This window comes from Neomonachus schauinslandi, chromosome 5 (assembly GCF_002201575.2).
Source record: "Neomonachus schauinslandi chromosome 5, ASM220157v2, whole genome shotgun sequence".
NCBI lineage: Eukaryota > Metazoa > Chordata > Mammalia > Carnivora > Phocidae > Neomonachus > Neomonachus schauinslandi.
Window position 1 is genome coordinate 62,447,983 of NC_058407.1, and position 27,865 is coordinate 62,475,847.

General features: G+C 40.5%; 1 protein-coding gene across 2 annotated transcripts in view; it reads right to left on the minus strand.

The window, feature by feature from the left end:
* ATF1 (activating transcription factor 1) overlaps window positions 1-27,865 on the minus strand; it is a 78,509-nt gene that overhangs the window by 16,061 nt on the left and 34,583 nt on the right. The window contains exons 3-4 of one of the 2 annotated variants that reach the window (XM_044915420.1): window positions 14,119-14,259; window positions 11,624-11,724 (exon numbers count right to left, since the gene is read on the minus strand). In XM_044915420.1, the coding sequence (XP_044771355.1) occupies window positions 11,624-11,724; window positions 14,119-14,259 (242 nt within the window). The remainder of the gene's footprint in view (window positions 1-11,623; window positions 11,725-14,118; window positions 14,260-27,865) is intronic. The other variant, XM_021704804.1, reaches the window with a different exon arrangement.

A 27,865-nucleotide genomic window follows, 5' to 3' on the forward strand; every position in this document is an offset into this window, starting at 1 on the left:
GCATTTTTATCATTAAAGGGTACTTGATTTGTCAAATGCTTTTTCGGTGTCTGCTGAGATGACCATATATTTTCTGTTCTTATTCTATAAATATGTATTACATTAATTGATTTTCAGATTTTTTTTTGAAAAGATTTTATTTATTTGACGCAGAGGGAGCGGCAGGCAGAGGGAGAAGCAGACTCCCCGCTGAGCAGGGAGCCCGATGCGGGACTTGATCCCAGGAGCTTGGGATCATGACCTGAGCTGGAGGCAGACACTTAACCAACTGAGCCACCCAGGCACCCTGATTTTCAGATATTAAGCCAATCTTGCATTCCTGGGATAAAATCCTACTTGATAATCATGTATAATACCTTTTATATGTTGTTGGATTTGTTTGCTAAGCTCATATTTTGCTAGGGATCTCTGTGTTTATATTCATGAGGAATATTGGTCTTTGGTTTTATAATCTCTTTTAATTAGTGAGTTAAATCCATGTCTTCTTAATATAAACACTGCTATCACTTGATCTACCAATTGTTTGCTTTCTATTTTTTAAAAAGTCTTCTGGGGGTGCCTGGCTGGCTCAGTCAGTAGATTATGCAACTCTTGATTTTCAGAGTTGTGAGTTCAAGTCCCATGTTGGGCATAGAGCTTACTTAAAAGATAAGTAAAAATAAAAAGTCTTCTGTATTCTTTTGGGTTATCTGAAGATTTTTCAGAACTCCATTTTAATTTATCATATATTCGACTAAATCTCTTAACAATTTAGTAATTGCTCTAAGGAGTTATAATATAGATACCTTGTCTACTTAGAACTGCTGTTGTTTTTTTTTAAAGATTTTTTTATTTGCCAGAGAGAGAGCGTGAGCGTGCACAAGCGGGGGGGGGGGGGGGTGTAAAGGGTTTCGGGGTTCCCCCCCCCTTTCCCGGGGGGGGGGGCCCTAATTCATGAATTTTTTAAAAAAGCCAATTAGATCTTCAAATTTACGTGGCTGAGTTCTGTTTAACAGATTTGGTGGTCTCGGGATCAAACGCGAATTTCTGGCAGCATCTGGGGACAACAAAAAACACAGGCATGGAGCCCCACAAACCCTTCAGAGTCTTTCTCGCCATATCTGAGGGCCCTTGGTAAGTCCCTCTCCGTTTTAGCTCTGCTCTTTTTGCATCCAGCTGCCAATCTGACTTTCCAGTAAAGGGTTAGTGGGTCAGGCTAGACTGAGGAGGTTCTATGGGAGTACCAGTCCTTAACCCTTGGTTCAGCCCACACTTTCACCTTGGAATCCTTTCCTAGTTCCAGTTTGTAGGCTGGCTTAGTTCACACTGGGAATTGCTGGTGGCACACAAAGAATTCTCTTGGCCTTGGCCACTCCACAGCAACATGTTTTGGTTACTGCTGTTGTATTGAGGTGCACATTTGGCTGTCTTGTTTTGTGTAAATAAAGGTTATCGCTAGTGGGGATTTCAGAAACTGAAAAGCCACAAAAATTGGTGGGCACAGGTCAAAGCATTCAAGAGCTGTTAGAGCACTTGCCACCTAAACTCAAAGACTCCCAAGGTTTGAATAAGCTGGTCAAGGAACGCGAGTTCACCCACCGACCTCACGAAAACTTGCAGTGAGGTGAGGTACGCTGTAAAACAACCCATGAATCTCAACCCCACGGCAAGTCCCTCTTAGGTATTAGTTTGGCTCTGAGAAACCCAAAGGCCTAGTTAAAACAGATGGGATCCCTTATATCTACAGAGTTGAGTGTGCCACCTTCCGGCACACCTGCTTATTTTATGTCTAAGCACTATCGTCCCGCAGTTACAGATACCTAGCAAGATTAAACTTTTTTTTTTTTTTTACTGAAACATGGAATTACAATGGCTGTTATGAGGAACACTGAATTAGACAAGATCATTCATTTAAGAACCTTTGCACTTGAAAGCAAGGGTTACCTGTTTTAATTGGCGAGAAGCAGCCTCCAAAAGATTTCAAAATTCCAAAATAGTCTCATTAAAAGATTCATGGCAAAAAGCTAATGAAAGAGAAAAGTCATCTAAAACAAGGCTATAAGACTGATGTAAATCCTACTGCCCTCCCCCCCCCCCCCCCCGTCCCTAATTACTCCTCTGAGCTAGCTTCCGACTGAATTGCCTTTCCATTCTCCTCAAAACACTGTGACCTTTTGAACTAAGACCACTTGAGGCTACCGGTGATCCTCTTCAGGTATCTCTTACTCCTTGCTCTAAGGATGAACTAAGGGCCATAGTTAAAAAAAAAAAAATTTCTTAAAACTCAGGAGGGCCCGCAAGAGTTTTTGTGAAGAGATTATCTCCTAAGCCCAATTGAAAGAGGGGAAATAAAACTTCATCTTGTCCCTTTGTTTCCAAATCCAGACTCAGTGGATAATGATTCTTTCTCTCCTGGGAATAGCTATTTCCTTTTTTGTCTTGTTACCTCCTAAGAACATGGCTTAGCTTTCTGCCTGTCTGGGACATGAGGCTGTCTGTTCTTTGGCTGTCTTTGGGAGTAACTCTAGATCTGAAGATAGTATCTCTCACTCCCCTCATTGAGGAGGCATTTTGGGTCCATTAGGTTGACAGAAATATTTACTCTTTTCCCAGCTGACACCTGACAAGATATTTGAAAGGATTTAATAACTCAATAGGAAATGTGGCCAAACTGGAAGCTGATATTGAAAGGCTGACAGGAATAATTTTTAAAGATTTTGTCAGAGAGAGAGAACCAAGTGAGCACAAGCAGGGGGAGCAGCAGGCAGAGGGAGGAACAGGCTCCCCGCCGAGCAGGGAGCCCCTTGTGGGGCTCAATCCCAGGACCCCGGGATCATGACCTGAGCCAAAGGCAGACGCTTAACTGATGAGCCACCCAGGTGACCATGACAGGAATTTTTTTTAAGGCCTTATCCCCTAAGCTGAATGTACCCAGAGAGAAAGAAGACATTTCCCTAAGTGGATGGGCGTGTCAGTCCTTTGGTGTTTTTCAGTCACTAACCCAGTTCTTTTGAGGAATTAAGAAGAGCTGTCCTTGTTTTAAGAATGTAGTCTTTAGGGATGCCTGGGTGGCTCAGTCGTTGGGCGTCTGCCTTCGGCTCAGGTCATGATCCCAGGGTCCTGGGATCAAGCCCCACATTGGGCTCCCTGCTTCACGGGAAGCCTGCTTCTCCCACTCCCCATTTGTGTTCCCTCTCTCGCTGTGTCTCTGTCAGATAAATAAATAAAATCTTAAAAAAAAAAAAAAATGTAGTCTTTACAGGATCAGAGGTGTGGTTCCAAGAACAATTCAAGGCCCACCAATTCCCAAACCTCTCCTATTTATCTCAAAAGGCTTATAAATGTAAAAATTCTGATGTGGGAGAACAGAAGGGGGTGGGGGGTGAACAGAAGTCTAAGGAGAAACTTGCATAAATGTAAATGTTCAGAGCACCTGGCTGGCTCAGTTGGCAGAGCATGAGATTCTAGATGTTGGGGTTATGAGTTCAACCCCCATGTTGGGTGTACAGATTACTTAAATAAATAATAAAATGTAACTGTTCAATGTTATACTGGTCTTCTCTAGGAACTTATATCTAGTCCATCTCTTTAAAATGCAAATTTAATGGAGGTAATTTTTTTTTTTTTAAGATTTATTTGAGAGAGAGAGAGAGACAAAGATAGCGACAGAGAGCACGAGCAAGAAGCGAGCGTGAGTCGGGAGGAGAGGGAGAGGGAGAAACAGACTGCCTGCTGAACAGGGAGCCTGAAGCGGGGATTGATTCCAGGACCCTGGGATCATGACCTGAACCAAAGGCAGATGCTTAATGGACTGAGCCACCCAGGTGCCCCTTAATGGAGGTAATTCTTATCAAGAGAAAACAAAAGGGGGAAAGGCTATTTAGACAGACATGTCTTTAAAATTATCCACATTAAATAGGAAACTTATTCTGTGTAGGTTCCTGTTATCTTTTATTCTGTCAACAAAAAAAAATAATAGCTTAGGATAATGGCTGGCTTTGTCTAATATTTAATGAAGTTTCTGTAGGTAACCTACACATAATTATTAAGGACAAATTAAACAGATGTAGGCAAGATAAAAGTTCATAAATAAACTTCTCAGTGATATTAGCTCTATTTAAATAGTTTTCCCGAGTTAGAGTAAATGAATTAAAACACTAAACTCATTAAATAGCTAAATCATTTCCAAATAAGACAAAATACTGCAACATTAATAACTAAACAAAGGTTTATCTACTTCTGGCTTATTACAGAGAAACTAAAAGATATTTAGATATGTTAATGCTACACTGGCAAATTTTTAAAGACATGCTTTTGGAAATTTTGAAATGTATTAGTAAATTTGCAAATTTAAAGAATGCTTGTATAACAGTTCACAGTTGCTTACTTCTTAGTTTTAGTTATACATATTAATTAGAATTCTTAACCCTTAGAAGCCTTAATTTCTAGTGAAAACTAATAAGGAAAATATCTCTATATGCCAGGAAAGTAGGATGTGCTTTCAATGAAAAAAAAGGTAGGAGAAATATACTTTTTCTTTTTGGGTCCTAAAATGAGGCTGGTGTTGTCTAAAGAGGAAAAACAGGACAAAACCAGAATGTAGAAAAAAAAAAGTTGTAGATGGCTTGTGGCAGAGGAATCTTTGAAAAGGAATTTCAATGTGTGGTCCAGCTGGTTAAGATTAAAATAAATTTATTTTTAAAAATGAGTCTGCCTAGTCAGTTAAAGCGCCTACCTTTGGCTCAGGATGCTGGGGTCCTGGGATTGAGCCCCACATCGGGCTCCTAGCTCTGAGGGGAGCCTGCTTCTCTCCCTGCCTGCTGCTCCCCCTGCTTGTGCTCTTTTTCTCTGTCAAATAAATAAAATCTTTTTAAACAATGAGTTTGATTTTTTTTTAAATTTATTTGACAGAGAGAAACACAGCGAGAGAGGGAACACAAGCAGGGGGAGTGGGAGAGGGAGAAGCCGGCTTCCCGCCAAGCAGGGAGCCCGATGTGGGGCTCGATCCCAGGACCCTGGGATCATGACCTGAGCCGAAGGCAGACGCTTAATGACTGAGCCACCCAGGTGCCCCAAAACAATGAGTTTTTTTTTTTTAATGTTTTTATTTATTTATTCATGAGAGTCAGAGAGGCAGAGGCAGGCTCCCTGCCTAGCAGGGAGCCCGATGCGGAACTCGATCCCAGGACCCTGGGATCATGACCTGATCCGAAGGCAGACGCCCAACCATCTGAGCCACCCAGGCGTCCAACAATGAGTTTTAATATCAAAACTAACCTGGTGCAAAATTAGGATTTGGTTTTCTCGGACTTTGGTCTGATTTTGATAAAATTGTGAAAATTTCTTTACCTTTTAAAGTTTCATAATGATCTGTTATCCTGTTTAGGCAAGTGCTTTAAAACCTATTTTTGAAGAGCGCCTGGGGGGGGGCTCAGTCAGTTGAATGTCCAACTCTTGGTTTTGGCTCAGGTCATGGTCTCCGGGTGGTGGGATTGAGGTCTTGGGCTCTGTTTGGCAGGAATCCGCTGGAGATTCTCTCTCCCTCTGCCCCTCCCCCTGTGTGCATGCTTTCTCTCTCACTAAAAAATTAAAAAAATCTTTCAAAAATAAGTTTTTTTTACTTTCAAATGTTTTATATATATATAAGATTTTATTTATTTGAGAGAGCAGGGAGAAGAGCAGAGAGAGAGGGAGAAACAGGCTCGCCGCTGAGCAGGGAGCCCAATGTGGGGCTTGATCTTGGGACTCTGAGCTCCTGACCTGAGCCCAAGGCAGACGCTTAACTGACTGAGCCACCCAGGGGCTCCAAGTTTTTATATTTTTGACAAACCTCCCCCAATTTTTTTTTTGAAAGATTTTATTTTTAAGTAATCTCTACACCCAACATGGGGCTTGAACTTACGACCCTGAGATCAAGACTGAGCCAGCCAGTTACCCCCAAAATTAAGTCTTTTTGATCAGTAATATTCCAAAGAATTTGTTAAACTAATTAGGTTTATTTGATATGTAAACTACATGGGAAGCACTGTCAAATAAGTTACTTTAAGCCTTCTTTTTATTGTAAGACTGTGGCACATGTGGATAAAGTTTATTCTGCTTCTGCAAAATGGGCCCCTCAACGCCAGACTTCTGCTGTCATGATGTCCTTCTAACCTGGCAGTAGCCTACTCCTACATCAGAGAAATTAAGATGGAGTAGTTAGGGCTATGAGAAAGCCAAGATGGGCCGCTGGGTTCTTTCCCACTTTCTGGCAAATCTCATTTTTTGGTTTTTACATTTCTTCACCCACCATGGTATGTTTAAGAAGACTCAAATTACAAATAAACATTATGCTGTGGAGACTTCTATAAGACTGCAAAAACAGTTTACCATCAATGTCTAACCTGGAAATTTTCCATAATCCTGGAAAAATTTTTTGTTTCCAGAGGCCTCAACTCCTCTTTCCAACCACTTTGAACACCTGCCACCTAATACGGTGGTTATCGATATATTCTTACTATTGTATGTATGTTTTCTGGAGACAGACTGAAGTTTGCCAGTGTGAGGGCATTGGTCTTGCAGCAGGGGAAAACAAAACCTTTAGAAAACATGTTTCCCGCTTAGGCTATATCTCCCATTGAGGTGCCCACGTCACTGGGCAAATCATTCAAGCCTTGATAATTATCACTGCCCTTATCACCCTCAATCATCAGGCAAGGCTGAAAGAACTAATGAAATTCTCAGAATCTCTAAGCTTGCTGAAACTGCTGGACTCCCTTCGCCTAAGGTGTTGCCACTGGCTCTGCTCAAACTCACTCCATGAGAGACAGTCACCTGTAGACCGCGGCTATCGGCATACAACTTTCTGCTGATTCCTGGTTGTCTCGTGCTAGTGTAACCAGTTACTGTAAGTCTTTAATGTCTTATACTAAAGCCTATCATGAGTGGCTCAGTGGTTAAGCGTCTGCCTTCGGCTCAGGTCATGATCCCAGGATCCTGGGATCGAGCCCCGCTTCGGGCTCTTCTCCCTCTCCCACTCCCCCTGCTTGTGTTCCCTCTCTCGCTGTGTCTCTGTCAAATAAATAAATAAAATCTTTAAAAATAAATAAATAAAGCCTATCATCAACAGGTTAAAGGAACTTTCCCTCACCTTATCAAATCTAGAGTCCGGTGACCGGTATTTCAGAAAGGTTACCATAAAAAATAAATCAAAACAAAAAACAAAACAGAAACAAACACCTAGCTCTCAAGCCCTGTTGGAAAGTACCCTACACCAAGTGCTCCTGACTACTGACACTGCTGCAAAACTAGAAAGTAGCCTTGGGTACACACTATACTACACGGCTAAAGAAGGCTCTACCTGACACCTGGCCCTATACAGATGCTGGAGATCCCTAGATCAAACCAAGTAGCTTGAAGAAGTAGCTTACATCAAGGAATCTAGCTTCCACCCTTCATAGGGGCACCTGGGTGGCTCAGTCAGTTAAGTGTCTGCCTTTGGCTCAGACCATGATCCCAGGGTCCTGGGACTGAGTCCCGCATCAGGCTCCCTGCTCAGCGGGGAGTCTGCTGCTCCCTCTGCCTCCGCCCCTGCTTGTGCTCACTCACTCACTCTCTAATAAATAAATAAAAGACTTCATACTTTTATTGCATTATCTGTTGCTAAAGCAACAGCAAACCCTCTAGCCAAAGTTTCCTTGAAAACAGAATAGCTCTTGATTCATCTTTTAGCTGAGCAAGGAGAGGTCTGTGCTGTGGCCGACACCACCTGCTGCTGGGCCTGGATTAACACTTTTGGAGAAGCTGCAAGTCAATTACAAAACACTGCAGAACAAGACATTTGGCTGCTTAAAAAGGTAACTCCTTCCACAAGGTTCTTTCTTTGACTTACTTGATTTTGATTGGTTTAGGTCTTGGGGACCACGGCTCCACGGTGCACTCCAAATACTGACAATTATTCTACTTAGAGTAACCGTAACCATCTCCTGTGTGCATTGTATTCTCTCAGAAGCTTTCAACGCATGTTCATAGCCGCTAACCACCACACAAATGATCTCACTTAAGACTGAAACACAAGGGCGCCTGGGTGGTTCAGTCAGCTAAGTGGCTGCCTTTGGCTCAGGTCACAATCTCAGGGTCCGGAGATCAAGCCCGATGTCAGGCTCCCTGCTCAGCGGGGAGCCTGCTTCTCCCTCTGCTCCTCCCTCTTTCTCTCTCAAATAAATTAAAAAAAAAAAAAAGACTGAAACACAAAGACAATGTGAACCTGAAGCTGTGACCTGTCAATATCACAAAGATTAAGAAGAAGAAAAAAAAAAGTCTGGATATCACACAAAGAGAAAACAAAAACCGCAAGAACTTTTGAGTGCTGAGAGCAGCACTAATGCCTTAAAATTCGATCACATCTCAGTTAAGCTGAGTCTGATCAAAAGGAAGGAACTGTTGAAAAGAAAACCAAAGGCCCAAAATGGCATCACTTAGGCCAAGCCCCCAAACTAGGGCTTAATACTTAATCTAATTGCAGTTTCAGCCTCTCCCCACAGAAATGTAGTCATAACTAGTCAGAAATTTTCAGATGAGCACCAGTGAGGTAATCTGTCACATGGCCCCTCCCCATCCCCCCAAGATGAAAATCTGCCTGATAAGACCCCCTGGCTGTCCCCCTAAGGGAAAGAGACCTTGACTGGAACAATCCTTTTACTTTTAACTCCTGCCCTACCCTCCTTCCCATATAGAAACCTTCCATTTAGCTCCCCACCCCCTTTTTTTAAGCAGGCTCCATGCCCAGGCGTGGGGCCAATGCAGGGCTTGAACTCATGGTCTCGAGATTAAGACCTGAGCTGAAATCAAGAATCGGATGCTTAACAGACTGAGCCATCCAGGTGCCCCTGAAACCTTCCATTTTGTATAGCTCCTCAAAGCTCCCTTCTAACTGCTAAATGGGATGCTGCCCAGTTCATGAATTACTTAATAAAGCCAATTAGACTAAATTTTAACATTATGAATATGGTTTTTCTGTTTACTACAGGAAGGTGATATTTCTATTACTGCCTATAAATGCACAATGCATTAACAAGTATTTTATCCAGGAGCTGTTTTGTGCTGGGAAAGCCCCCTTGTTTGGAGATTTCATCCAACAATCTAAGGTTAAATCTAATCAATACCATATAAGCAAGCACATATTGCTGTCTGGTATAAGTCTCTGAATTTTTTAAAAAGATTTACTTATTTATTTGAGAGAACACGAGGAGGAGGAGGAGGAGCAGAGGGAGAGGGAGAGAGACTCCCAAGCAGACTCAGCGCTGAGCCCAATACGGGGCTCAACCTCATGACCCTGAGATCACGACCTGAGTCAAAAACCAAGAGTCGGACGCTTAACTGACTGCGCCACCCAGGGGCCCCTGCATTTTGTTTTTAAACTACCTAAACTGATCATTATTATCTTTCTAAAAAGTCAAAAGTCAGTGCATCTGTTAGTTCACCATTTTTTCTTATATTCACATTCCTTCCATTTGGATGGAATTTTCTTCTTCCTGAGGTATACCCTTTAGTAATTTCTTAAATCAGTTTGAAATGACTTTTATTTCACCATTATTTCTGAGTGATTGTTCAGTTGGGTATAAAGTTCCAGACTGACAGTCACTTTCTCTTGTCATTTAAAGATTTCCTAGGGGCACCTGGGTGGCTCAGTCAGTTAAGTATTTGCCTTTGGCTCAGGTCATGATCCCAGGGTCCTGGGATAGAGCCCCCGCATTGGGCTCCCTGCTCAGCAGGAAGCCTGCTTCTCCCTCTGTCCCTCCCCCTGCCCTGCCTGTGCATGCACTCGCGCATGTGCTCTCTCTCTCAAATAAATGGAAAATCTTTAAAAAAAAAAAAAAAGATTTTTCTAGTCCATTGCCTTCTAATACTAACATTCAAAACCTGCTGTTAAGTCTAATGGTCATTCTTTTCTAGGTAATCTTTTTTTCTTTAGAAGCTTTTAAGATCTTATTGTTATCTTTGGTGTTCTCCAGTTTTACCTAATAAGTTACATCTAGATTTAGGTTTATTTTCATTTATATTACTTGGGACCTTGCTTTCTGAAGCTGACAGATTCATGTCTTAGAAATTTCAGTCATTATGCTGGCAGTGTTCTTCGACATTCTAGGTCATTTACTTGGAGCTGTAGCTCCCAGGTCCCTAATTCTCTCAATTATACCTAGTCTGCTGTATAACACTTAAAATTTCTCAATAGTTTTTAGCAATTACATTTTTCATTTCCAGAAGTTTTACTCAGTTGTTTCTTAAATCCCCCCAGTGTCTTATCCTAGTACGAGGGTTTTGATTCCTTCTTTATGTCTTTCAATTTTAATTAGACTTATAGTTCCTGGTAATTTTACTATCTGAAGTTCTTTAGTGGTTTCATTCTATTTATTGTATCTCCTGCTGCTTGCTAAAAATGGATTTGTTTCAGCTTTTTATAATTTCAGGTTATGAGCTCATTTTAGTAGGGTTTCTTTTTAATCATCCCCACCCCCGCCAGAATTCACAGACAAAATTTGTTTGTTCATTAACTGTTTATTCAATAGAGTCCAAATTCCTTAACATGGTAATAAGGTTTTAAGAAATTTGGCTCTTGTTTACCTTTTCTTCCTAAACCTCCTCTTCCTTAAGTTCCCAATTTTGAAAACGGGCCAACCTCTTTCATATCATACTTTGATTACACTGTCCCTCAGCCTAAGCTCTTTTCCTGCTACCAAACCCTTCCCTGCCCCTATCTCACAAAATTTTTCAGATTGGTGGTGATCCAAATGACATCTTTTATGAAGTCTTTCCTATTTATTCCAACCAGGCAGGAATAACTATACCCTATACAGAGTTCTCTTATAATATCTAAAATCTTACTGCATTTGTTTATATGCTTTCAAAGATAGCATTTCATCCTTTTCTGTCTCCCTTTCCTCCTACCTTCTAGCTGTTTCGTTCAACAAGTAATAACTGAGCATCTACTCTTGCACATTCTGCAATGCAAAAAATTATTTAAGAGCATGGCCTGTGTATTTTTTTTTTTTTAGTTTATTTCTTTTTAGTAATCCTCTTTACCTAACATGGGGTTTGAACTCACAACCCCCCAGATCAAGAGTCGCATGGTCTTCTGACTGAGCCAGCCAAATGCCCCTGGCCCATGTATTATTAACTAGAATTCCAACAGGATGCGATAAATACTATAACAGGGATCAGTAAAAGGAATGCCACAGAAGAAAGACCTAACTTGGCCTTGGGAGTTGGAAAGAAAGTAATCAGAAGACTTCCAGGAGGAAATAAGGCTTAAAGTATGTGCAGGAGTTACACACAATGCAGAAAAATGTGTTTCAGTAAAGAAGCTAGCAAAGGGAACACAAGCTAGTTCAATTCCTTAAATCTACAGTCCTCCTTTCATGTTGCTATTAAAGTTAACTATCTAAAAGTAAATATGGAAATCTAGTACTTTGCCAGAAGATGAGACTAAATTCCTCTTCAGGACAGCAATTTAGGCCCTTCATAATCTGGCTCAAATCTCTCTCTCTCAACATTTCCCGTCCTATACAGACACATGCTCCCTCTTTATATAGTTTGCTTTACACAGCACCATTCCAACTCATCAGTATAACATAACACACGCAGAATCTGAAACATGAGTACTCACCTGTAAGATGGGCGCCGTGCTAGGATCCCGTGGGCTTTCTGTGAGGAGCCTATACTGTCTGATGAGTCCTGAGACTCCTCACTTTCTGATAAAGAGGATACCTGGAAAACAGAACTGGTTTTACGGTGATGAACAATGCAGGTGGAAAACAATTTAATTTTTACTTTCAGAAAATATGATCTGTCTCCTGCCACCCAAATTCATTTGTCATTAAATCTAAGGTCTAAAAGAAAGGAACAAAAGAAGAAGCAAAATTTATTTCAGAGGCCCAAACTACTGAAAGGAACATACAATACAGCATGCTTAGAACTAAGAAGAAAGTCTATCCCTAAAATAAAGAAATACTATTTTACTAGAGTTATAAAGACCAGTCTCTGATTTCCACCCTATTTCTAAACTGATGCACATTACTCAGTTTTGTTTTTTTTTTTTTTTTTGAATCAATAATCTGATTTGGATTCTGGACATGCTAACTTTGAAATGCTATTAGAAATCCAACTATTATCAAATTATTAGATAATAACATGGCAGAGACTGCTAAATATACAAGCCTTTGAGTCAGGGAAGAGGTCTTGGGCTAGACATATAAACTTGGGAGTCACAGCTATTTAGATAATCCTTAAAGCCATAAGACTGGATGAGCTCAATACACAGAGAAGAGGACCAAAGACAAAACCCAGGAACACTCTAACATTAACAGGTTGGGAGGAAAGGGAGGAACCAGCAAGTAAGACTGAGAACAAGCCACCACTGAAACAGGAAGAATACCAGATAAATGACGTGTCCTAGAGAGCTAGCAAAACCAGTGTCTTAAAAAGAATGATCAGGACACCAGGGTGGCTCAGTCAGTTAAGCGTCTGCCTTTGGCTCAGGTCATGATCCCAGAGTCCTGGGATCGAGTCCCACATCAGGCTCTTTGCTCAGCGGGGAGCTTGCTTCTCCCTCTGCCTGCCACTCCCCCTGCATCTGTGTGCATGTGTGCGCTCTCTCTCTGACAAATAAAATCTTTAAAAAAGAATGATCAACTATGGCAAGTGATGCTAACAGTTAAAGTGAAACAAGGACTGAGAACAGATCATTAGGTTTATCAAAATGGAGGTCACTTGCAAGGGCAGGTATAAACATGTAATTTAGAAATCTGTACTAATTATTAGGCTTCATCTCACTTTACAATTAAATGAGTTAATACATGTAGAGCACTTAAGTGCATGGCATATAGCAAGCACATATTAAATGGTAACTATTAATAATAAGCCCTTTGAAGTTATGTCAACACAATAACCACATACAAGTTTTAAGTTATATAGTACCTTACTATTAAGAAAACAAGTTCTTTTCAATTTTTAAAATATATTAAAATTTCCATTTGTCCAAAGTTGCACTGTGACACCTGACTTCATCTTTATTTTAAAAAATAAAATAACCCAAACAGGCTTCTAGAAAGGACATAACAAGTCATTGCTCTACATTACTATCTATAGAAAGCTTTCCCCTAAAGGAATCAGACTTAGATCTTAAGTTTCCAGAGAAATTTGTTTTAATCTCCTTCAAAAACAAGTTCTGGTGTACAACTACTTATTTATATCTTATATTAAATCTGTATCTTTTGGCAAAAAAGGATGAACTGGTCACGACCTGTAATAATTAAGAAATAGTAACAGATATTATAATATTTCCTCAAGCATCATGGATACACCAATCTAACCTAAACTTTTAACCATTTTCACTGTCCCTAAATTTACTCCCAAGTCTCCCACTGAACTCAAGAAAATAATTTCTGGAACTAAGAGATTACTTATATATCTAAGATCAAGTATTTCTCTTTAATGAGAGCACTGGCAAGTAAGAGTAAAATCTTCATATAAAAACTCAAAAGTCCATGCAGTAGCCACCTTTCATACAGGAAAACCACATTAGAGACACAGCTGCAGAGCACACAACACTGCCAGATACTTTATAAAGAGCAGGAAAAAATGAGGGATGACCAAAGACATTCTAAGACTCACGGGAGCCAGAAGATAAAATGGGGAGAAAGAGTAGAAAGAAAAAGAACCCAGGATCGCTTTCCTTTCTACTGCTGTCAGGTGGTAATAAGAAGGTAGACAGATCTAAATAAGAACTTGCCTCTACTATGAGAGAACTCTCTTATTTGACCTCCACAAAGCATAAGGTAGGCACTTTTATTACTTTGCTGACACCAATACCATCGCCCTTGCTTCAGAATTCTCCTTTTCCTGAAAGATACCACTGGGACAAAAAGGTGCTTTCCCTTAAGGAAGTCTCATTTCCCAGCAATAACTTCCCCCCAAATTGTCTTACTTTTTCACCGGGTAGTCTATACATGAAACTAGAAATTCTCAAACTTTTCTATTTGCCTCATTTGTCCTACAGTCTAATTTCTAAGACAATTTTATTATCTTGGTTTATGATACTGTACTACAGCAACTTCAATGTGTCCAAAGACTCAGGGTATGAAAGTCCCCTCTCTCAGCCACTAAGTCTTTGAATTTTTGTACCGTTTGCACGTGTGGTGGGTGAATTACAGAAGACTGAGCTGTCTGGATGACCCCCTGAACCTGTACTTGCTCTCCAGGAAGAGGTACAATTGTCACTGGCGCAGATCCTCTTAATGCCATCTAAGAACAAATAAAAATTCAATTAACAAATATGTATTATACCTATGCACATAAGACAGCTGAGTTCTTAACACTGGAAAACATATTTCAGAGCTTATGATATTTAACCACATCTATTTAATCAAACATTAGGTATCTTCTAGGGGGCAGATGCTATACTAGGGGGTTGACATTACAAACGAATTACACAAACCGACTAAGAGCTATAGTAGGAGAAAAAAAACAGAAAATACTGTACCACGGGAGCAAAGAAAGTGTGCTACTTCATCTGGGTCTCGAAGGATAAACAATTCCCTGAAGGGGCAATATGGGGTGGGGGCTGGAAGATTTTAGGCTGAGCATTGACTGTGCAAAAATGTAGAGGCTCTTTAGAACACGTTAATCTGAAGAGATCTGGTTGAAAACCAATCCAGAAATCTAGAGTCAAAAAGTGAGAGAAACACCTACTTTGGGCAGTGTTTTTAAAGAAAAATCAAATATTTAGGGGCACCTGGGTGGCTCAGTTGTTAAGCATCTGCCTTCTGCTGAGGGCATGATCCCAGCATCCTGGGATCGAGCCCTGCATCAGGCTCCTGCTCAGCGAGGAGGCTGCTTCTCCCTTCTCCACTCCCTCTGCTTCTGCTCTGTCTCTCTCTCTCTCCCTCTCTCTTAAATAAATAAAATCTTAAAAAAAAAAATTTTTAAAGAAAAATCAAATATTTAAAAATAAATAATTCAATCATGAGATTATAATTTATTTCTACGGAAATCAGATGGGGTTTCACGGAAATACCATAATAAGATGCTAAACCAGGAAAAGCCCACCCATCATTCTTCAAGGCTCAGCTCAAGTTCTACCTCTTCCAAGAAGCTTTTTTGAATGTTAACATTTATCAGTGATCTCTCACCTTCCTGTGGATTACACTGGTTCATACTATTCATTTTGGCGTTAAATAACAAAATAAAATCCAGGGCTGCTTTCTCAGGTCCTGTAAGTCAACTTCCTGACAGTTCCCCTTCTTTCTTTGTTTGCATAAAGCCCCCCAAACAATGCCTTATTATTCCCTTCATTGAAGGTTCTTTTCCTCTTCCCAAGATGGGATTAAATTCCAGCCTCATCATCCCCCAGAATGTCCAGGTCATGAAATTTTGTATATAAAATGTTACCCAGGTACTGAGAACTGCAAACTCTCAGGACAAACAACTCCATCACCCATCACACACTAAGAGACATAACCAAATTCTAGTACAGCTTTTATCAGCTTAAGGCCATGTCCCTAGGATGACCCTAGCCCCCTGAAAATGCCTGCCTGAAGAGGCTCAAAGCTGCCAAAAAATTTACTGTTTGTTCCAGCTAAAACCTGACTACAGGTCCCTGATCTCACTTTGCTTAGAGCATTTACTTTAGAGAACTTGCAGTTATAAGTCCCTTCTCTGATCTTTGAGATATAAATCTTCTACAACCCAGAAATGTCTTTTCTCAAGAACCTGGGAGGCATCCCTTTGAAATGTAATCATCAGGAAGAATAGGGCCCTTGTCTCCCAGTCTCTGTGGGACAGCAGAAGTCTAACTTTGATAAACATCAATTAGCAAACACAGATGGCCTAATCACATTGACCAACCTCCCAACCTAACATCTTCAGTACTTTTCCTTTAGCACATCCCAGCATTTAAAAAGGTTCTCACCTTTTGTTTCAGTAGCTTTGAACTCAATTTGTGCTACAGCCTCTCTTCCCCACTGCATTCATTAGTCTGAATGAAATTTGTCTTGCTACCTTTAACATATGTCTGGCTCTCTTTCTCTTTGACAGCACCCCAATAAGGGGATACAAAAATTAAAGAGTTAAAATAGAATTCACAAATCTAGAGTCCAGCTCTAGAGTCACCATTACACTCAGAAAAAAACAAATGAATGCCCCCTTACCTTTTAGACCCCAACTGAAGCCAATCACTCAACTAATATGGAGAGCTTGTGGCGGGATTAATTTACATTTCTACAAATAAAAGCAATCATTCATCCAGGGTTTCTGGCAATCCTTGCGATTTTGTGCACACTGTGGGTCTGGTAGGTGGAAAAAAGGCACCAGATTTTGTTTTAGCTATTAGTAATCCCTTTCCCTTATTTTCACTGTTCTAACCTCACAAAATGCTCATTATTCAGGGTCCCAAAGCCTGGTATTTTCCCACCCCCACTCTCAAAGTTCGTAATTTAAATCCTGAGATCACTCTGAAAGGAGTAAAAGAAGCTGGTCCTCCAATTTTAACATGAGGTTGAAACACAGCTGACTACGTTTCAGTACTAGCCACGTTCTGCAATGGTGGAAGTGTTCTGTACCTGCACAATCCAATATGGTTGTCACTAGCCACATGTGAATACTAAGCATCTGAAATGTGGCTAGTGTGACTGAGGGACTGATTTTCAATTTTACTTAATTTTAAATAATTCAAATTAAAATGGAAATATCCCTCGTGGCTAGTGGCTACCACAATGGACAGTGCAGTTCCAGATCTTAAGAGCTGTAGAACTTGCTAGTACACTATGGCTGCAACCTCAGAACTTATCTTAGGAGAGATATTAGGAGAAGCAGATAGATCTGGAGCTGCTCTCGTTAAACTGGGAGCTGTTGGACGAACACCCCCTGATTTCCTCTCCCTGGGGTAGATGAACCCGAAGTTCCTCTTATATAAGCAACAAGACAAAAATTAGTACTCTCCTTAGCTACCTAATTCAGGGATCCTTGGACTGTAAACACTTGGGTGAGGGAGGTCAGACAGCTAGTAGAATGTCATGGGAAAAAAGCCTCTGTTTTGCCAGAGTTTGAATCCAAAGTCTTTTTTTCTTTTTTAAGAGGGAGAGAGAGGGGGGAAAGGCAGAGGGAGAGAGAGAATCTTAAGTAGGTTCCACGCCCAGCAGAGAGCCCGACACAGGGCTTGTTCTCATACCCTGAGATCGTGACCTGAGCTGAAACCAAGAGTTGGGACACTTAACCGAATGAGCCACCTAGGCACCCAAATTCAGTCTTTTAACTCCAGAAAGGCATACAGGCTTTGGAGACAGATAAGCTTGGGCTGATTTTCATCTAAAGGCACTCACTAACTCTGTGATGCTAATAAGCAAATTCCTTAACCTCTCAGGACCTCAGTTTCCTCCTTTGTAAACAGAACGAATACTATCTTTTTCACAGTTACAGTGAAGATTAAACAAGTAATAAGGTAAAAACAAAGGGTGGGGGAAAAGGTGAAGAGAAAGAGCCTACATATATGTCTCTTACTTGGATCCTGGCTCAACAAACTGTTGAAAAATGTATGTGTGCACTGTGAGGAAGACGGGAGAGTAGAAGGATCCTGAGCTCATCTGTGCAACTAACTCTGAACATGACCTCAAGACTGGCAGAACAGACCTTCACAGAGAGGCGGCCACCTTGAAAAGGGTAGGAGCAGCAGAGAGGTGGTTGAAAACCAACACCCCTGGGGAGACTAACCACAAACAGGAGAGACACCACAAGCACAGAGAAGCAAGAGTATCATACCCCACACCAGACATCCCATGCACTGGGGACCCACACTGGGAAGACAAGTCTCCACATCTGGCTTTGAAAACCAGTGGGGCTTAACTTTGTGAGCTTTAAAAATTGGTGGGGCTTAGGGTACTTTAGAATCTGGGCTTGGGTGCCTGGGTGGCTCAGTTGGTTAAGCGACTGCCTTCGGCTCAGGTCATGATCCTGGAGTCCCAGGATCGAGTCCCACATCGGGCTCCCTGCTCAGCAGGGAGTCTGCTTCTCCCTCTGACCCTCCCCCCTCTCATGCTCTATCTCATTCTCTCTCTCAAATAAATAAATAAAATCTTAAAAAAAAAAAAAAAAGAATCTGGGCTTAACTCTGGGAGAGCTGGAGGGAGATGGGAAGTGGGGTCCCCATCATTAAATAATCAGCATAAGTAAGCCTGCCTGAGACACAGCACAGAAGCAGTAGTTTGAAAAGTGCCTGGGGTATATGAGAAGGAGAGAAGTTTATTTACTAAAGGGGCAGGGATCTTTGAGAGACTTCTCCAAGAACAAAAGTGATGGCAGGTGCCATTTCTCTTCCTCTTCCCCAGCTTACAGAGCTGACATTTGCAGGAGCCAGTGCTAACCTTATTATTAGCGCCATGTGCCACACCCCTGTGTTTTTCCAGCAAACATGCCCTATCCATCTGCATACCTCAGAAGACACCCCTCTAAGGCAGTTCATGCCCCACCACACCTTGCAAGCAGCCCCAGCAGAGACCGAAGCTACTCCAAAGTGACTCCTACTCTGGGGAGGGGGGAGATAACCGCACACACCAGTGTGCACACTTCCAGCAGCAAACCTTTTAGGTGGCCATGCAGGGAGAAAAATCCTGCCCATCAGTGTGTCCACAACTGTGAAAGACAGAAAAATTGCAGACATCTGCTCTGATTGCTGACCCACCTACCAACCAAAACCTCTCAGGTGGTCCAGCACAAAGAAAGCCTTTGGTGGGCCTGCAGCTGGGGCAGAGAGACTAAGTGTAGACAGCTAGCAAGACTACTGACCCTGCCTATCTGCAGAAGCCTCAGACAGACCCCTCAACAATGAAGGGACCAAACTCTGTCCAGTGAACCCACAGCAGGAAAAGTGGGTTACCGCAGTCAACTGGGCCTCAGCCACAACAGTTGGGTGCATAAAGCCCACACACATAGGAGACACCCTCGGAGCACCTGGTTCTGGTGATAAGGGAGCATTACACTACAGGGCATCACAGGACCTCTTCTACACAAGGCCACTACTTTTAAGACCAGGAGACAGAACAGACCTCTCTAATACATACAAACGAACAAACACTGAGAGTTAGATAAAATGAGGAGACAGAGGAATATATCCCAAATGAAAGAACAGGTGAAGATCAGCAAAAGAGTTAAAAGAAACAGAGATAAACAATATGCCTGATAAAGAATTTAAAGTAATGATCATAAAGATACTCACTGGATTTTAGTTCATCAAAATAAAGAGAAAAGAATTCCAGCCTAACACTAAAGAAAGCCATCTACCCACAAGGGAAGAGAGCAAGAAGAAGAAAGTAACAGAGAAGGACTACAAAAACAATCAGAAAACAGGGCGCCTGGGTAGCTCAGTTGGTTGAGCGACTGCCTTCAGCTCAGGTCATGATCCTGGGGTCCCAGGATCGAGTCCCACATCGGGGTCCCAGGATCGAGTCCCACATCGGGCTCCCTGCTCAGCAGGGAGTCTGCTTCTCCCTCTGACCTCCCCTCTCATGTTCTCTCTCTCTCAAATAAATAAATAAAATCTTTAAAAAAAAAAAAAACTGGAAAATAAATAGCAAATGGCAATAAATACAAACCTATCAACAATTACTTTAAATGTAAATGGACTTAATGCTCCAATCAAAAGACAGGATGACTGAATGGATTAAAAAAAGGGGGGGCACGCCTTGGTGGCTCAGTCGTTAGGTGTCTGCCTCCAGCTCGGGTCATGATCCCAGGGTCCTGGGATCGTGCCCCACATCGGGCTCCTTGCTCAGCGGGGAGCCTGCTTCTGCCTCTCCCACTCCCCCTACTTGTGTCTCCTCTCTTGCTGTGTCTCTCTGTCAAATAAATAAATAAAATCTTAAAAAAAAAAAGACCCACCTATATGGTGCCTACAAGAGACTCATTTCAGACTGAAATGAGATGTGCAGACTGAAAGTGAAGGGCTGGAAAAACACACCATGCAAACGGAAGGGGGAAAACAAAAAAAAAAGCCAGGGTAACAACACTTATATTAGGCAAAATAGACTTTAAAACAAAGACTGTAGCAAGAGACAAAGAAGGGCACTACATAATGACAAAGGGAACAATACAACAAGAGGATATAACAATTGTAAAGATCTGTGCACTCAACACAAAAGCACCAAATACATAAAGAGAGAAATTGACAGTAATAAAATAATAGTAGGGGACTTTAACACCCCACTTACATCAACGGATAGATCACCTAAACAGAAAATCAACAAGGAAACTGGCTTTGAATGACACATTCGACGAGGTGGACCTAACATATATACAGAACGTTCCAACCAAAAACAGCAGAATACATGTTCTTTTCAGTGCACATGGAACATTCTCCAGGACAGATCACATTTTAGGCCAAAAAAAAAAAAAAAAAAGTCTCAATAAATTCAGGAAGACATAATAAGCATCTTTACAAACACAACTGTATCAAACTAGAAATCAATTACAAAAAAAAAAGTCTAAAACACAAACTACATGGAGGCTAAACAGCATGCTACTAAACAATCCATGGCTCAACCAAGAAATAAAAAAAAAAAAAAGCGTGGAGATAAATGAAAATGAAAACACAACAGTCCAAATTCTCAGGGATGCAGCAAAAACAATTCTGAGACGTTCATAACAAAACAGGCTTATCTGAAAAAACAAAAAACTCAACAACCTAACCTTTAACACGTGAAAGCTAGAAAAAGAACAGAGCCCAAAGCTAGAAGGAGGTAATAAAGAGTAGATCAGAAATAAATGAAATAGAGACTTGAAATAAAACAAACAGAAAAGATCAATGAAACCAGGAACTGATTCTTTGAAAAGATAAAACAAAACTGATAAACCTTTAGCCGGACTCATCACGACAAAAAAGAGATAGGACTCAAAATCAGAAATGAAGGAAGAGAAATAATCGACACCACAGAAATACAAAGGATTATAAGAAGGGCGCCAGGGTGGCTCAGTCGTTAAGCGTCTGCCTTCAGCTCAGGTTGTGATCCCAGGGTCCTGGGATCCAGCCCTGCATCGGGCTCCCTGCTTGGCGGGAAGCCTGCTTCTCCCTCTCCCACTCCCCCTGCTTGTGTTCCCTTTCTCGCTGTCTCGCTGTCAAAAAATAAAATCTTAAAAAAAAAAAAAAAAGGATAATAAGAGAATATTATGAAAATATATATGCCAACAAATCAGACAACCTAGAAAGCAGATAAATTCCTAGAAACATAATCTTCCAAAATAATCAGGAACAAATAGTAAATCTGAACAGACGGATTACTACTAATGATATGCAGTCAGTAATAAACTCCCAACAAATAAAATTCAAGGACCACTGGCTTCACAGGTCAATTCTACCAAACATTTAAAGAAGAGTTAACAGGCGCCTGGGTGGCTCAGCTGGTTAAGTGTCTGCCTTTGGCTCAGGTCATGATCCCAGGGTCCTGGGATGGAGCCCCGCATCGGGCTCCCTGCTCAGCGGGAAGCCTGCTTCTCCCTTGCCTGCTGCTCCCCCTGCTTGTGCTCTCTCTCTCCCTCTGTCAAATTAAAAAAAAATTTATATATATATATATACATATATACATATATATGTATATATATATACATATATGTATATATATATAAAAGAAGAGTTAACACCTATTCTTCTCAAACTATTCCAAAAAAATAAGAGAGGAAGAAAAGCTTCCAATTCACTATGAGGCCAGCATTACCCTGATACCAAACCAGATAGACACTACAAAAAATGACAACTACAGGCCAGTATCTCTGATGAACAAAGATGCAAAAATCCTCAACAAAATATGAGCAAACTGAATTCAACAATACATTAAAAAGAATCATCTACCACAATCAAGTAGGATTTATTCCAGGGATACAAGGGTGTTCAATATCTGTAAATCAATCAGCATGATACATCACATTAACAAGAGAAAGGATAAAAACCATATTATCATCCAGGCGGATGCCAGTGTATTTGACAAAATACAGTATCTATTCATGCTAAAAACTCTCAACAAAGGGGATTTAGAGGGAACATACCTCAATATGATAAAGGCCACATAGGAAAAACCTACAGCTAACATCATACTCAATACTGAAAAACTGAGCTTTTTCTCTAAGACTGGGAACAAGACAAAGATGTCCACTCTTGCTACTTTTATTCAATATAGTACTGGAAGTCCTAGCCACAGTAATCAGACAAGAAAAAGAAATAAAAAGCATCCAAACTGGTAAGACAGAAGTAAAAATGGCACTATTTGCAGATGACATGATACCATATTTGGCTAAAGACTCCACCAAAAAACTATCAGAACTGATAAATTCAGTAAAGCTGTAGGATATAAATTAATATACAGAAATCTGTTGCCTTGCTATACACTAATGATGAAGCAGCAGAAAGAGGAGAAAACAATCCCATTTACAACTGCATCAATAATAAAATACTGGGGCACATGTTGGCAGAGCATGCAACTCGATCTTGGGGCTGTGGAGATTACTTAAAAAAAATTTCCCCCCCTAAAAAACAACTCTGTACCCATTAAACAATAACTTTCTATCCTCCTCCCTCTGGCCCTTTGGTAAACCCTTGGCAACCACCATTTAAACAAAAAACAAAAAACAAAAAAACCTAGGAATAAGCTTAAGGTGAAAGCCCTGTACTCTGAAAACTATAAAACACGGATGAAAGAAACTGAAATGACACAAACAAATGGAAAAATATGCCATGTTTATGGATTGAAAGAATCAATATTGTTAACATTTTCATACTACCTGAAGTAATCTACAGATTCAATGCAATCTCCATCAAAATACCAACAGCATTTACCACAGAACTAGAATAAATAATCCTAAAATTTGTATGGAACCACATGAGACCCCAAACATCCAAACTGATCTTGAGAAAGAATAACAAAGTTGAAGTTATCCCAGATTTCAAAATATACTACAAAGCTGTAGTATTCAAAACAGTATGGTACTGGCACAAAAACAGACACATAGATGAATACAACAGAACAGCCCAGAAATAAACCCATGCTTACATGGCTAATTGACCTACTACAAAGAAAGAATATACAATGGAGGAAAGACAGTTTCTTCAACAAATAGTGCTGAGAAAACAGGACAGCTACACGCAAAAAAAAAAAAAAAAAAGTGAAACTGGACTGCTTTCTTACACTATACATAAAAATAACTCACAATAAATACCTCAATTTGAGACCTGAATTAAATACCTCAATTTGAGACCTGAAGTCATAAAACTCCTAAAAGAAAACCTAGGTAATAATTTTCTTGACATCTGCCTTTGCAACATTTTTCTAGATATGTGTCCTCAGGCAAGGGAAACAAAAGCAAAAATAAACTATTGTGACCACACAAAAATAAAAAGCATTTGCACAGCAAAGGAAATCATCAAGAAAACAAAAAGGCAACCCACTGAATGGGAGATGATATTTGCAAATACATATTTGATAAGGGTTAATATCCAAAATCTATAAAGAACTTATACAACTCAAAACCACAAATAATTCAAGCAAAAAAATAAGCAGAGGACCTGAATAAGCATTTTTCCAAAGACATACATGTGGCCAACACACACATTAAAAGATGCTCAAAATCACTAATAATCAGAGAAATGCAAATCAAAACCACAATGAGATACCATTTTACACCTGTCAGGTGGCTAGAATCAAAAAGACAAGAAATAACATTGGTGAGGATACGAAGAAAAATGAACCCTCATGCACTGCTGATGGGAATGTAAATTGGTACAGCTACTGTGGAAAACAGTATGGAAGTTCCTCAAAAAATTAAAAAGTAGAAATATTGTGTGATCCAGTAATTCCACTACTGGGTATTTACCCAAAGAAAACAAAGACATTAATTCAAAAAGATATATGCAGCTCTATGTTTACTGCAGCATTATTTACAATAGCAAAGGTATGGTAGCATCCCAAGTGTCCACAGACAGGTGAATGGAAAGAGAAGATGTGGTATATATGCACAATGGAATATTAGTCAGCCATAAAAAGGAATGAGATCTTGCCATTTGTGACAATATGTATGGACCTAGAGAGTATTATGCTAAATGTAGTAAGTCAAACAGAAAGAGAGATAGTAACAAAACAGAGAGACTCTTAAATAAGTCATGGAGATGTTAAGTGCCTCATAGGTAATATAGTCATTAATACTGTAATAACATTGTTTGATGACAGATGACTACACTTACCATGATAAGCATTTAGTAATGTACAAAACCACTGAATATGTTGCACATCTGAAACTAAGATAATATTGTATGTTAATTATACTTCAATTTAAAAATTTTGTAACTATGTGTGTGCACACACAATAAATAACAATCAGGGAATAAATAACAGGAAAATTTTAAACACCGAATGGATATTTGGTGATGTTAAGGAATAATTCTTATAGGTGTGATAATAGCACTGTGGTTTTGTTCTTTATTTTTTAAAGATTCATTTATTGGGTGCCTGGGTGGCTCAGTTGGTTAAGCGACTGCCTTCGGCTCAGGTCATGATCCTGGAGTCCCGGGATCGAGTCCCGCATCGGGCTCCCTGCTCAGCGGGGGGCCTGCTTCTCCCTCTGACCCTCTTCCCTCTTGTGCTGTCTCTCATTCTCTCTCTCAAATAAATAAATAAAATCTTTAAAAAAAATAAAAAATAAAAATAAATTAAAATAAAGATTCATTTATTTATTTGAGAGAGAGAGCGCATGTGCACACAGGGAGGGGCAGAGGGAGAGAGAAACTTTAGCAGACTCCTCGCTGAGCATGGAGCCTGATGTGTAGGGCTCGGTCTCACGACTCTAAGATCGTGACCTGAGCTGAAACCAAGAGTCGGAAGCTTAACTGAATGCGCCACCCAGGGGCCCCGTGGTTTTGTTCTTTAAAGGGAGTCCTCATAATTTAGATATGTATTGAAATACTGAAGGCTGAAATGATGATATTTAGGATTTGCTCAATATAATCCAGATGGTTATGGGATAGGGAGGGAGAGGACAGTAAGTCCTGAGTTAGTAATCGCTGAAACTGGGTGACAGGAGCCATGATGGTTTAACCTAAAAATCTCTTACTTTGAATACATTTGAAATTTTCCACAGTAAGTTTTTTGAAAAGTACCCAGCACAATAGTGACCACAGTAGGTTGATCCTGTCTGGCTCTAGAGCCCAGTGCTCTCTTCCAAGATACCCTATCCCTCCTGGTACCAAGCAAAGAGTTTTACAATCTCTCACTCTGTATGTTCTCAGTTTGCTTCCAACATACCAAGTATATTTGTTTTGCTTTTTCATTTCAAAGAAAAAGACGGCACAGACTGTTTTGACATTTGAAATAATGATTTGTTAATTACTACAGTATCAATGGTGGCAAACCCTTAAGTCCAGGGTATCTGCTCAGTTCTTAATGGACTAGAGCCATTAATTCAAAATACAAATGAAAATGAAATGAACCAGATATTTACATCTTTTAGTTTGTTATTTAAAGATAATTTCACCATAATTTTGTGGCTTTATTTTTTTTTTTTTTTAATTTTTTTCTCTAGTTAGGCGTATGCTGTACTTGCTCCAAAATGTCACTCTTCCTAAGTCTTACAGGATTCAAATGATCCTTGGACAGTTAGGATTTACACATGGTAAACAGAACTGACTGGATAAAGAATTCACACTCAACTGCATGCTTTCTGGAGAATGCCAAATCCCTGTATCTCCTGTACAATTATCTATTATTAATTTTCTTTAAAGTATCACCTTTGTAAACTCAAATGCACTTAAATAGAAAAATTTTTTAAAAAGATTTTATTTATGGGGCGCCTGGGTGGCTCAGTTGGTTAAGCGACTGCCTTCGGCTCAGGTCATGATCCTGGAGTCCTGGGATCGAGTCCCGCATCGGGCTCCCTGCTCAGCGGGGAGTCTGCTTCTCCCTCTGACCCTCCCCCCTCTCATGTACTCTCTCTCATTCTCGCTCTCTCAAATAAATAAATAAATCTTTAAAAAAAAAAGATTTTATTTATTTGTCAGAGAGAGAGAGCATGAGAGTACAAGCAGGGGGAGAGGCAGGCTGGGAAGAAGCAGGCTCCCCGCTGAGCAGGGAGCCTGACGTGAGGCTCAGTCCCAGGACTCTGGGATCATGACCTGAGCTGAAGGCAGACACTTAACCAACTGAGCCACCCAGGCATCCCCAAAACTTTTTTCACTCTAAGTAAAAACAAGTACCAGTTGCCATAACTATATGGTAATTATGAAAGTAAATATAATGAAAACAATGTTATTGTTAAATATTGTATTTTTAATTTAAAAACCAAACATAGTAATTTTAAAACGCCTACTAAAAAACTCCTTACCATGGTCTACCTACAAAGCCCAGCAAAGACTGGCTCCTTCCTACTTCTACTTCATCTTAAACCATGTTCTTCTAGTTCTGCCCACAGTGGAGCCTGACAATTCATTCCTTTTACTTCTCCTGCTCCCTCCCAAGGCCTTGGCATAAGATATTCCCCCGACATGCCTAGAAAGGTGTTTCCTTCCTTCCTGCAAAGTTAACACCTATTCCTCTTTCAGATCTCAAATCAAGCATCATTTCCTTAGAAGCTGTCCTATTCCCCACAAGCTCAAATCACTATTATATAGGCTCTCATTTATCCTATGTATGATCCTTTGTACTTCTCAGGGTTACACTTCTACATCTGGGTGAATATTTGGTCCGTGTGTTGTCTCTTCCAAAAGACAGCAAGTGCTATGAAGAAGAGGAACTTGCCTCTTTTTTGCTCCACACTGTATTCTCAAGCTACAGTCTTTTTTATTTTTTTTAAATGATTTTTTTTTAAGGTTTTATTTATTTATTTGAGAGAGAGAGAATGAGAGAGAGCACATGAGAGGGGGGAGGGTCAGAGGGAGAAGCACACTCCCTGCCGAGCAGGGAGCCCGATGTGGGACTCGATCCAGGGACTCCAGGATCATGACCTGAGCCGAAGGCAGTCGCTTAACCAACTGAGCCACCCAGGCGCCCTCAAGCTACAGTCTTAAGCCCACTGGCACATTCGATGCTAACCAACTCAAATTCTGTGAATTAATTAAATATTTTCTGATTTTGGACATTACAACTTAGTGAAGTTATTACTATACTTTCTTCTGGCTGTATCTTTGACTTTTCGGACTTGAATTCTACACTTCCTCACTTCAGGGCATTTGACTAATATTTTTATTTCCAACCAAGCAATATAAAGGATGGGGTACAAGAAATGGTGCCAACTTTCCCATCTTTCTCATGTCAACATGGCCACGGAGAAATGTCTTCTGCCCTAAGTTTTAGTAGGGCCATTTTCATTGTTGACAATCCATCCTGTCCCAACCAATGCCCTAACTTTCAAATAAGCGATCTGGTATCTTTGAATTCAACACATTAAAATAAAGATGTTCATCCATGCACCATTTAAAGAGATCTGGAGTACCACCAATGGTGGAATGTATACTGTATTTTGAGAAACACTGCACTAGAGAATTGGAATGGGGGTGGGGATGGTTAGATAAGCAAACCTAGGCAACATTGTATTTTGAATATCAGGACTAAGAGTTTTGGATTAAACAAATAACAAGGGGTGCCTGGGTGGCTCGGTCGTTAAGCGTCTGCCTTCGGCTCGGGTCATGATCCCAGGGTCCTGGGATTGAGTCCCGCATCGGGCTCTCTGCTCAGTGGGAACTGCTTCTCCCTCTCCCACTCTCCCTGCTTGTGTTCCCTCTCTCACTGTGTCTCTGTCAAATAAATAAATAAAATCTTAAAAAAAGAGAACACAGATAACAAGACCCAGTGAGTGTCACCTCTGTGCCAGGTGCTGTGCTACACCTTCA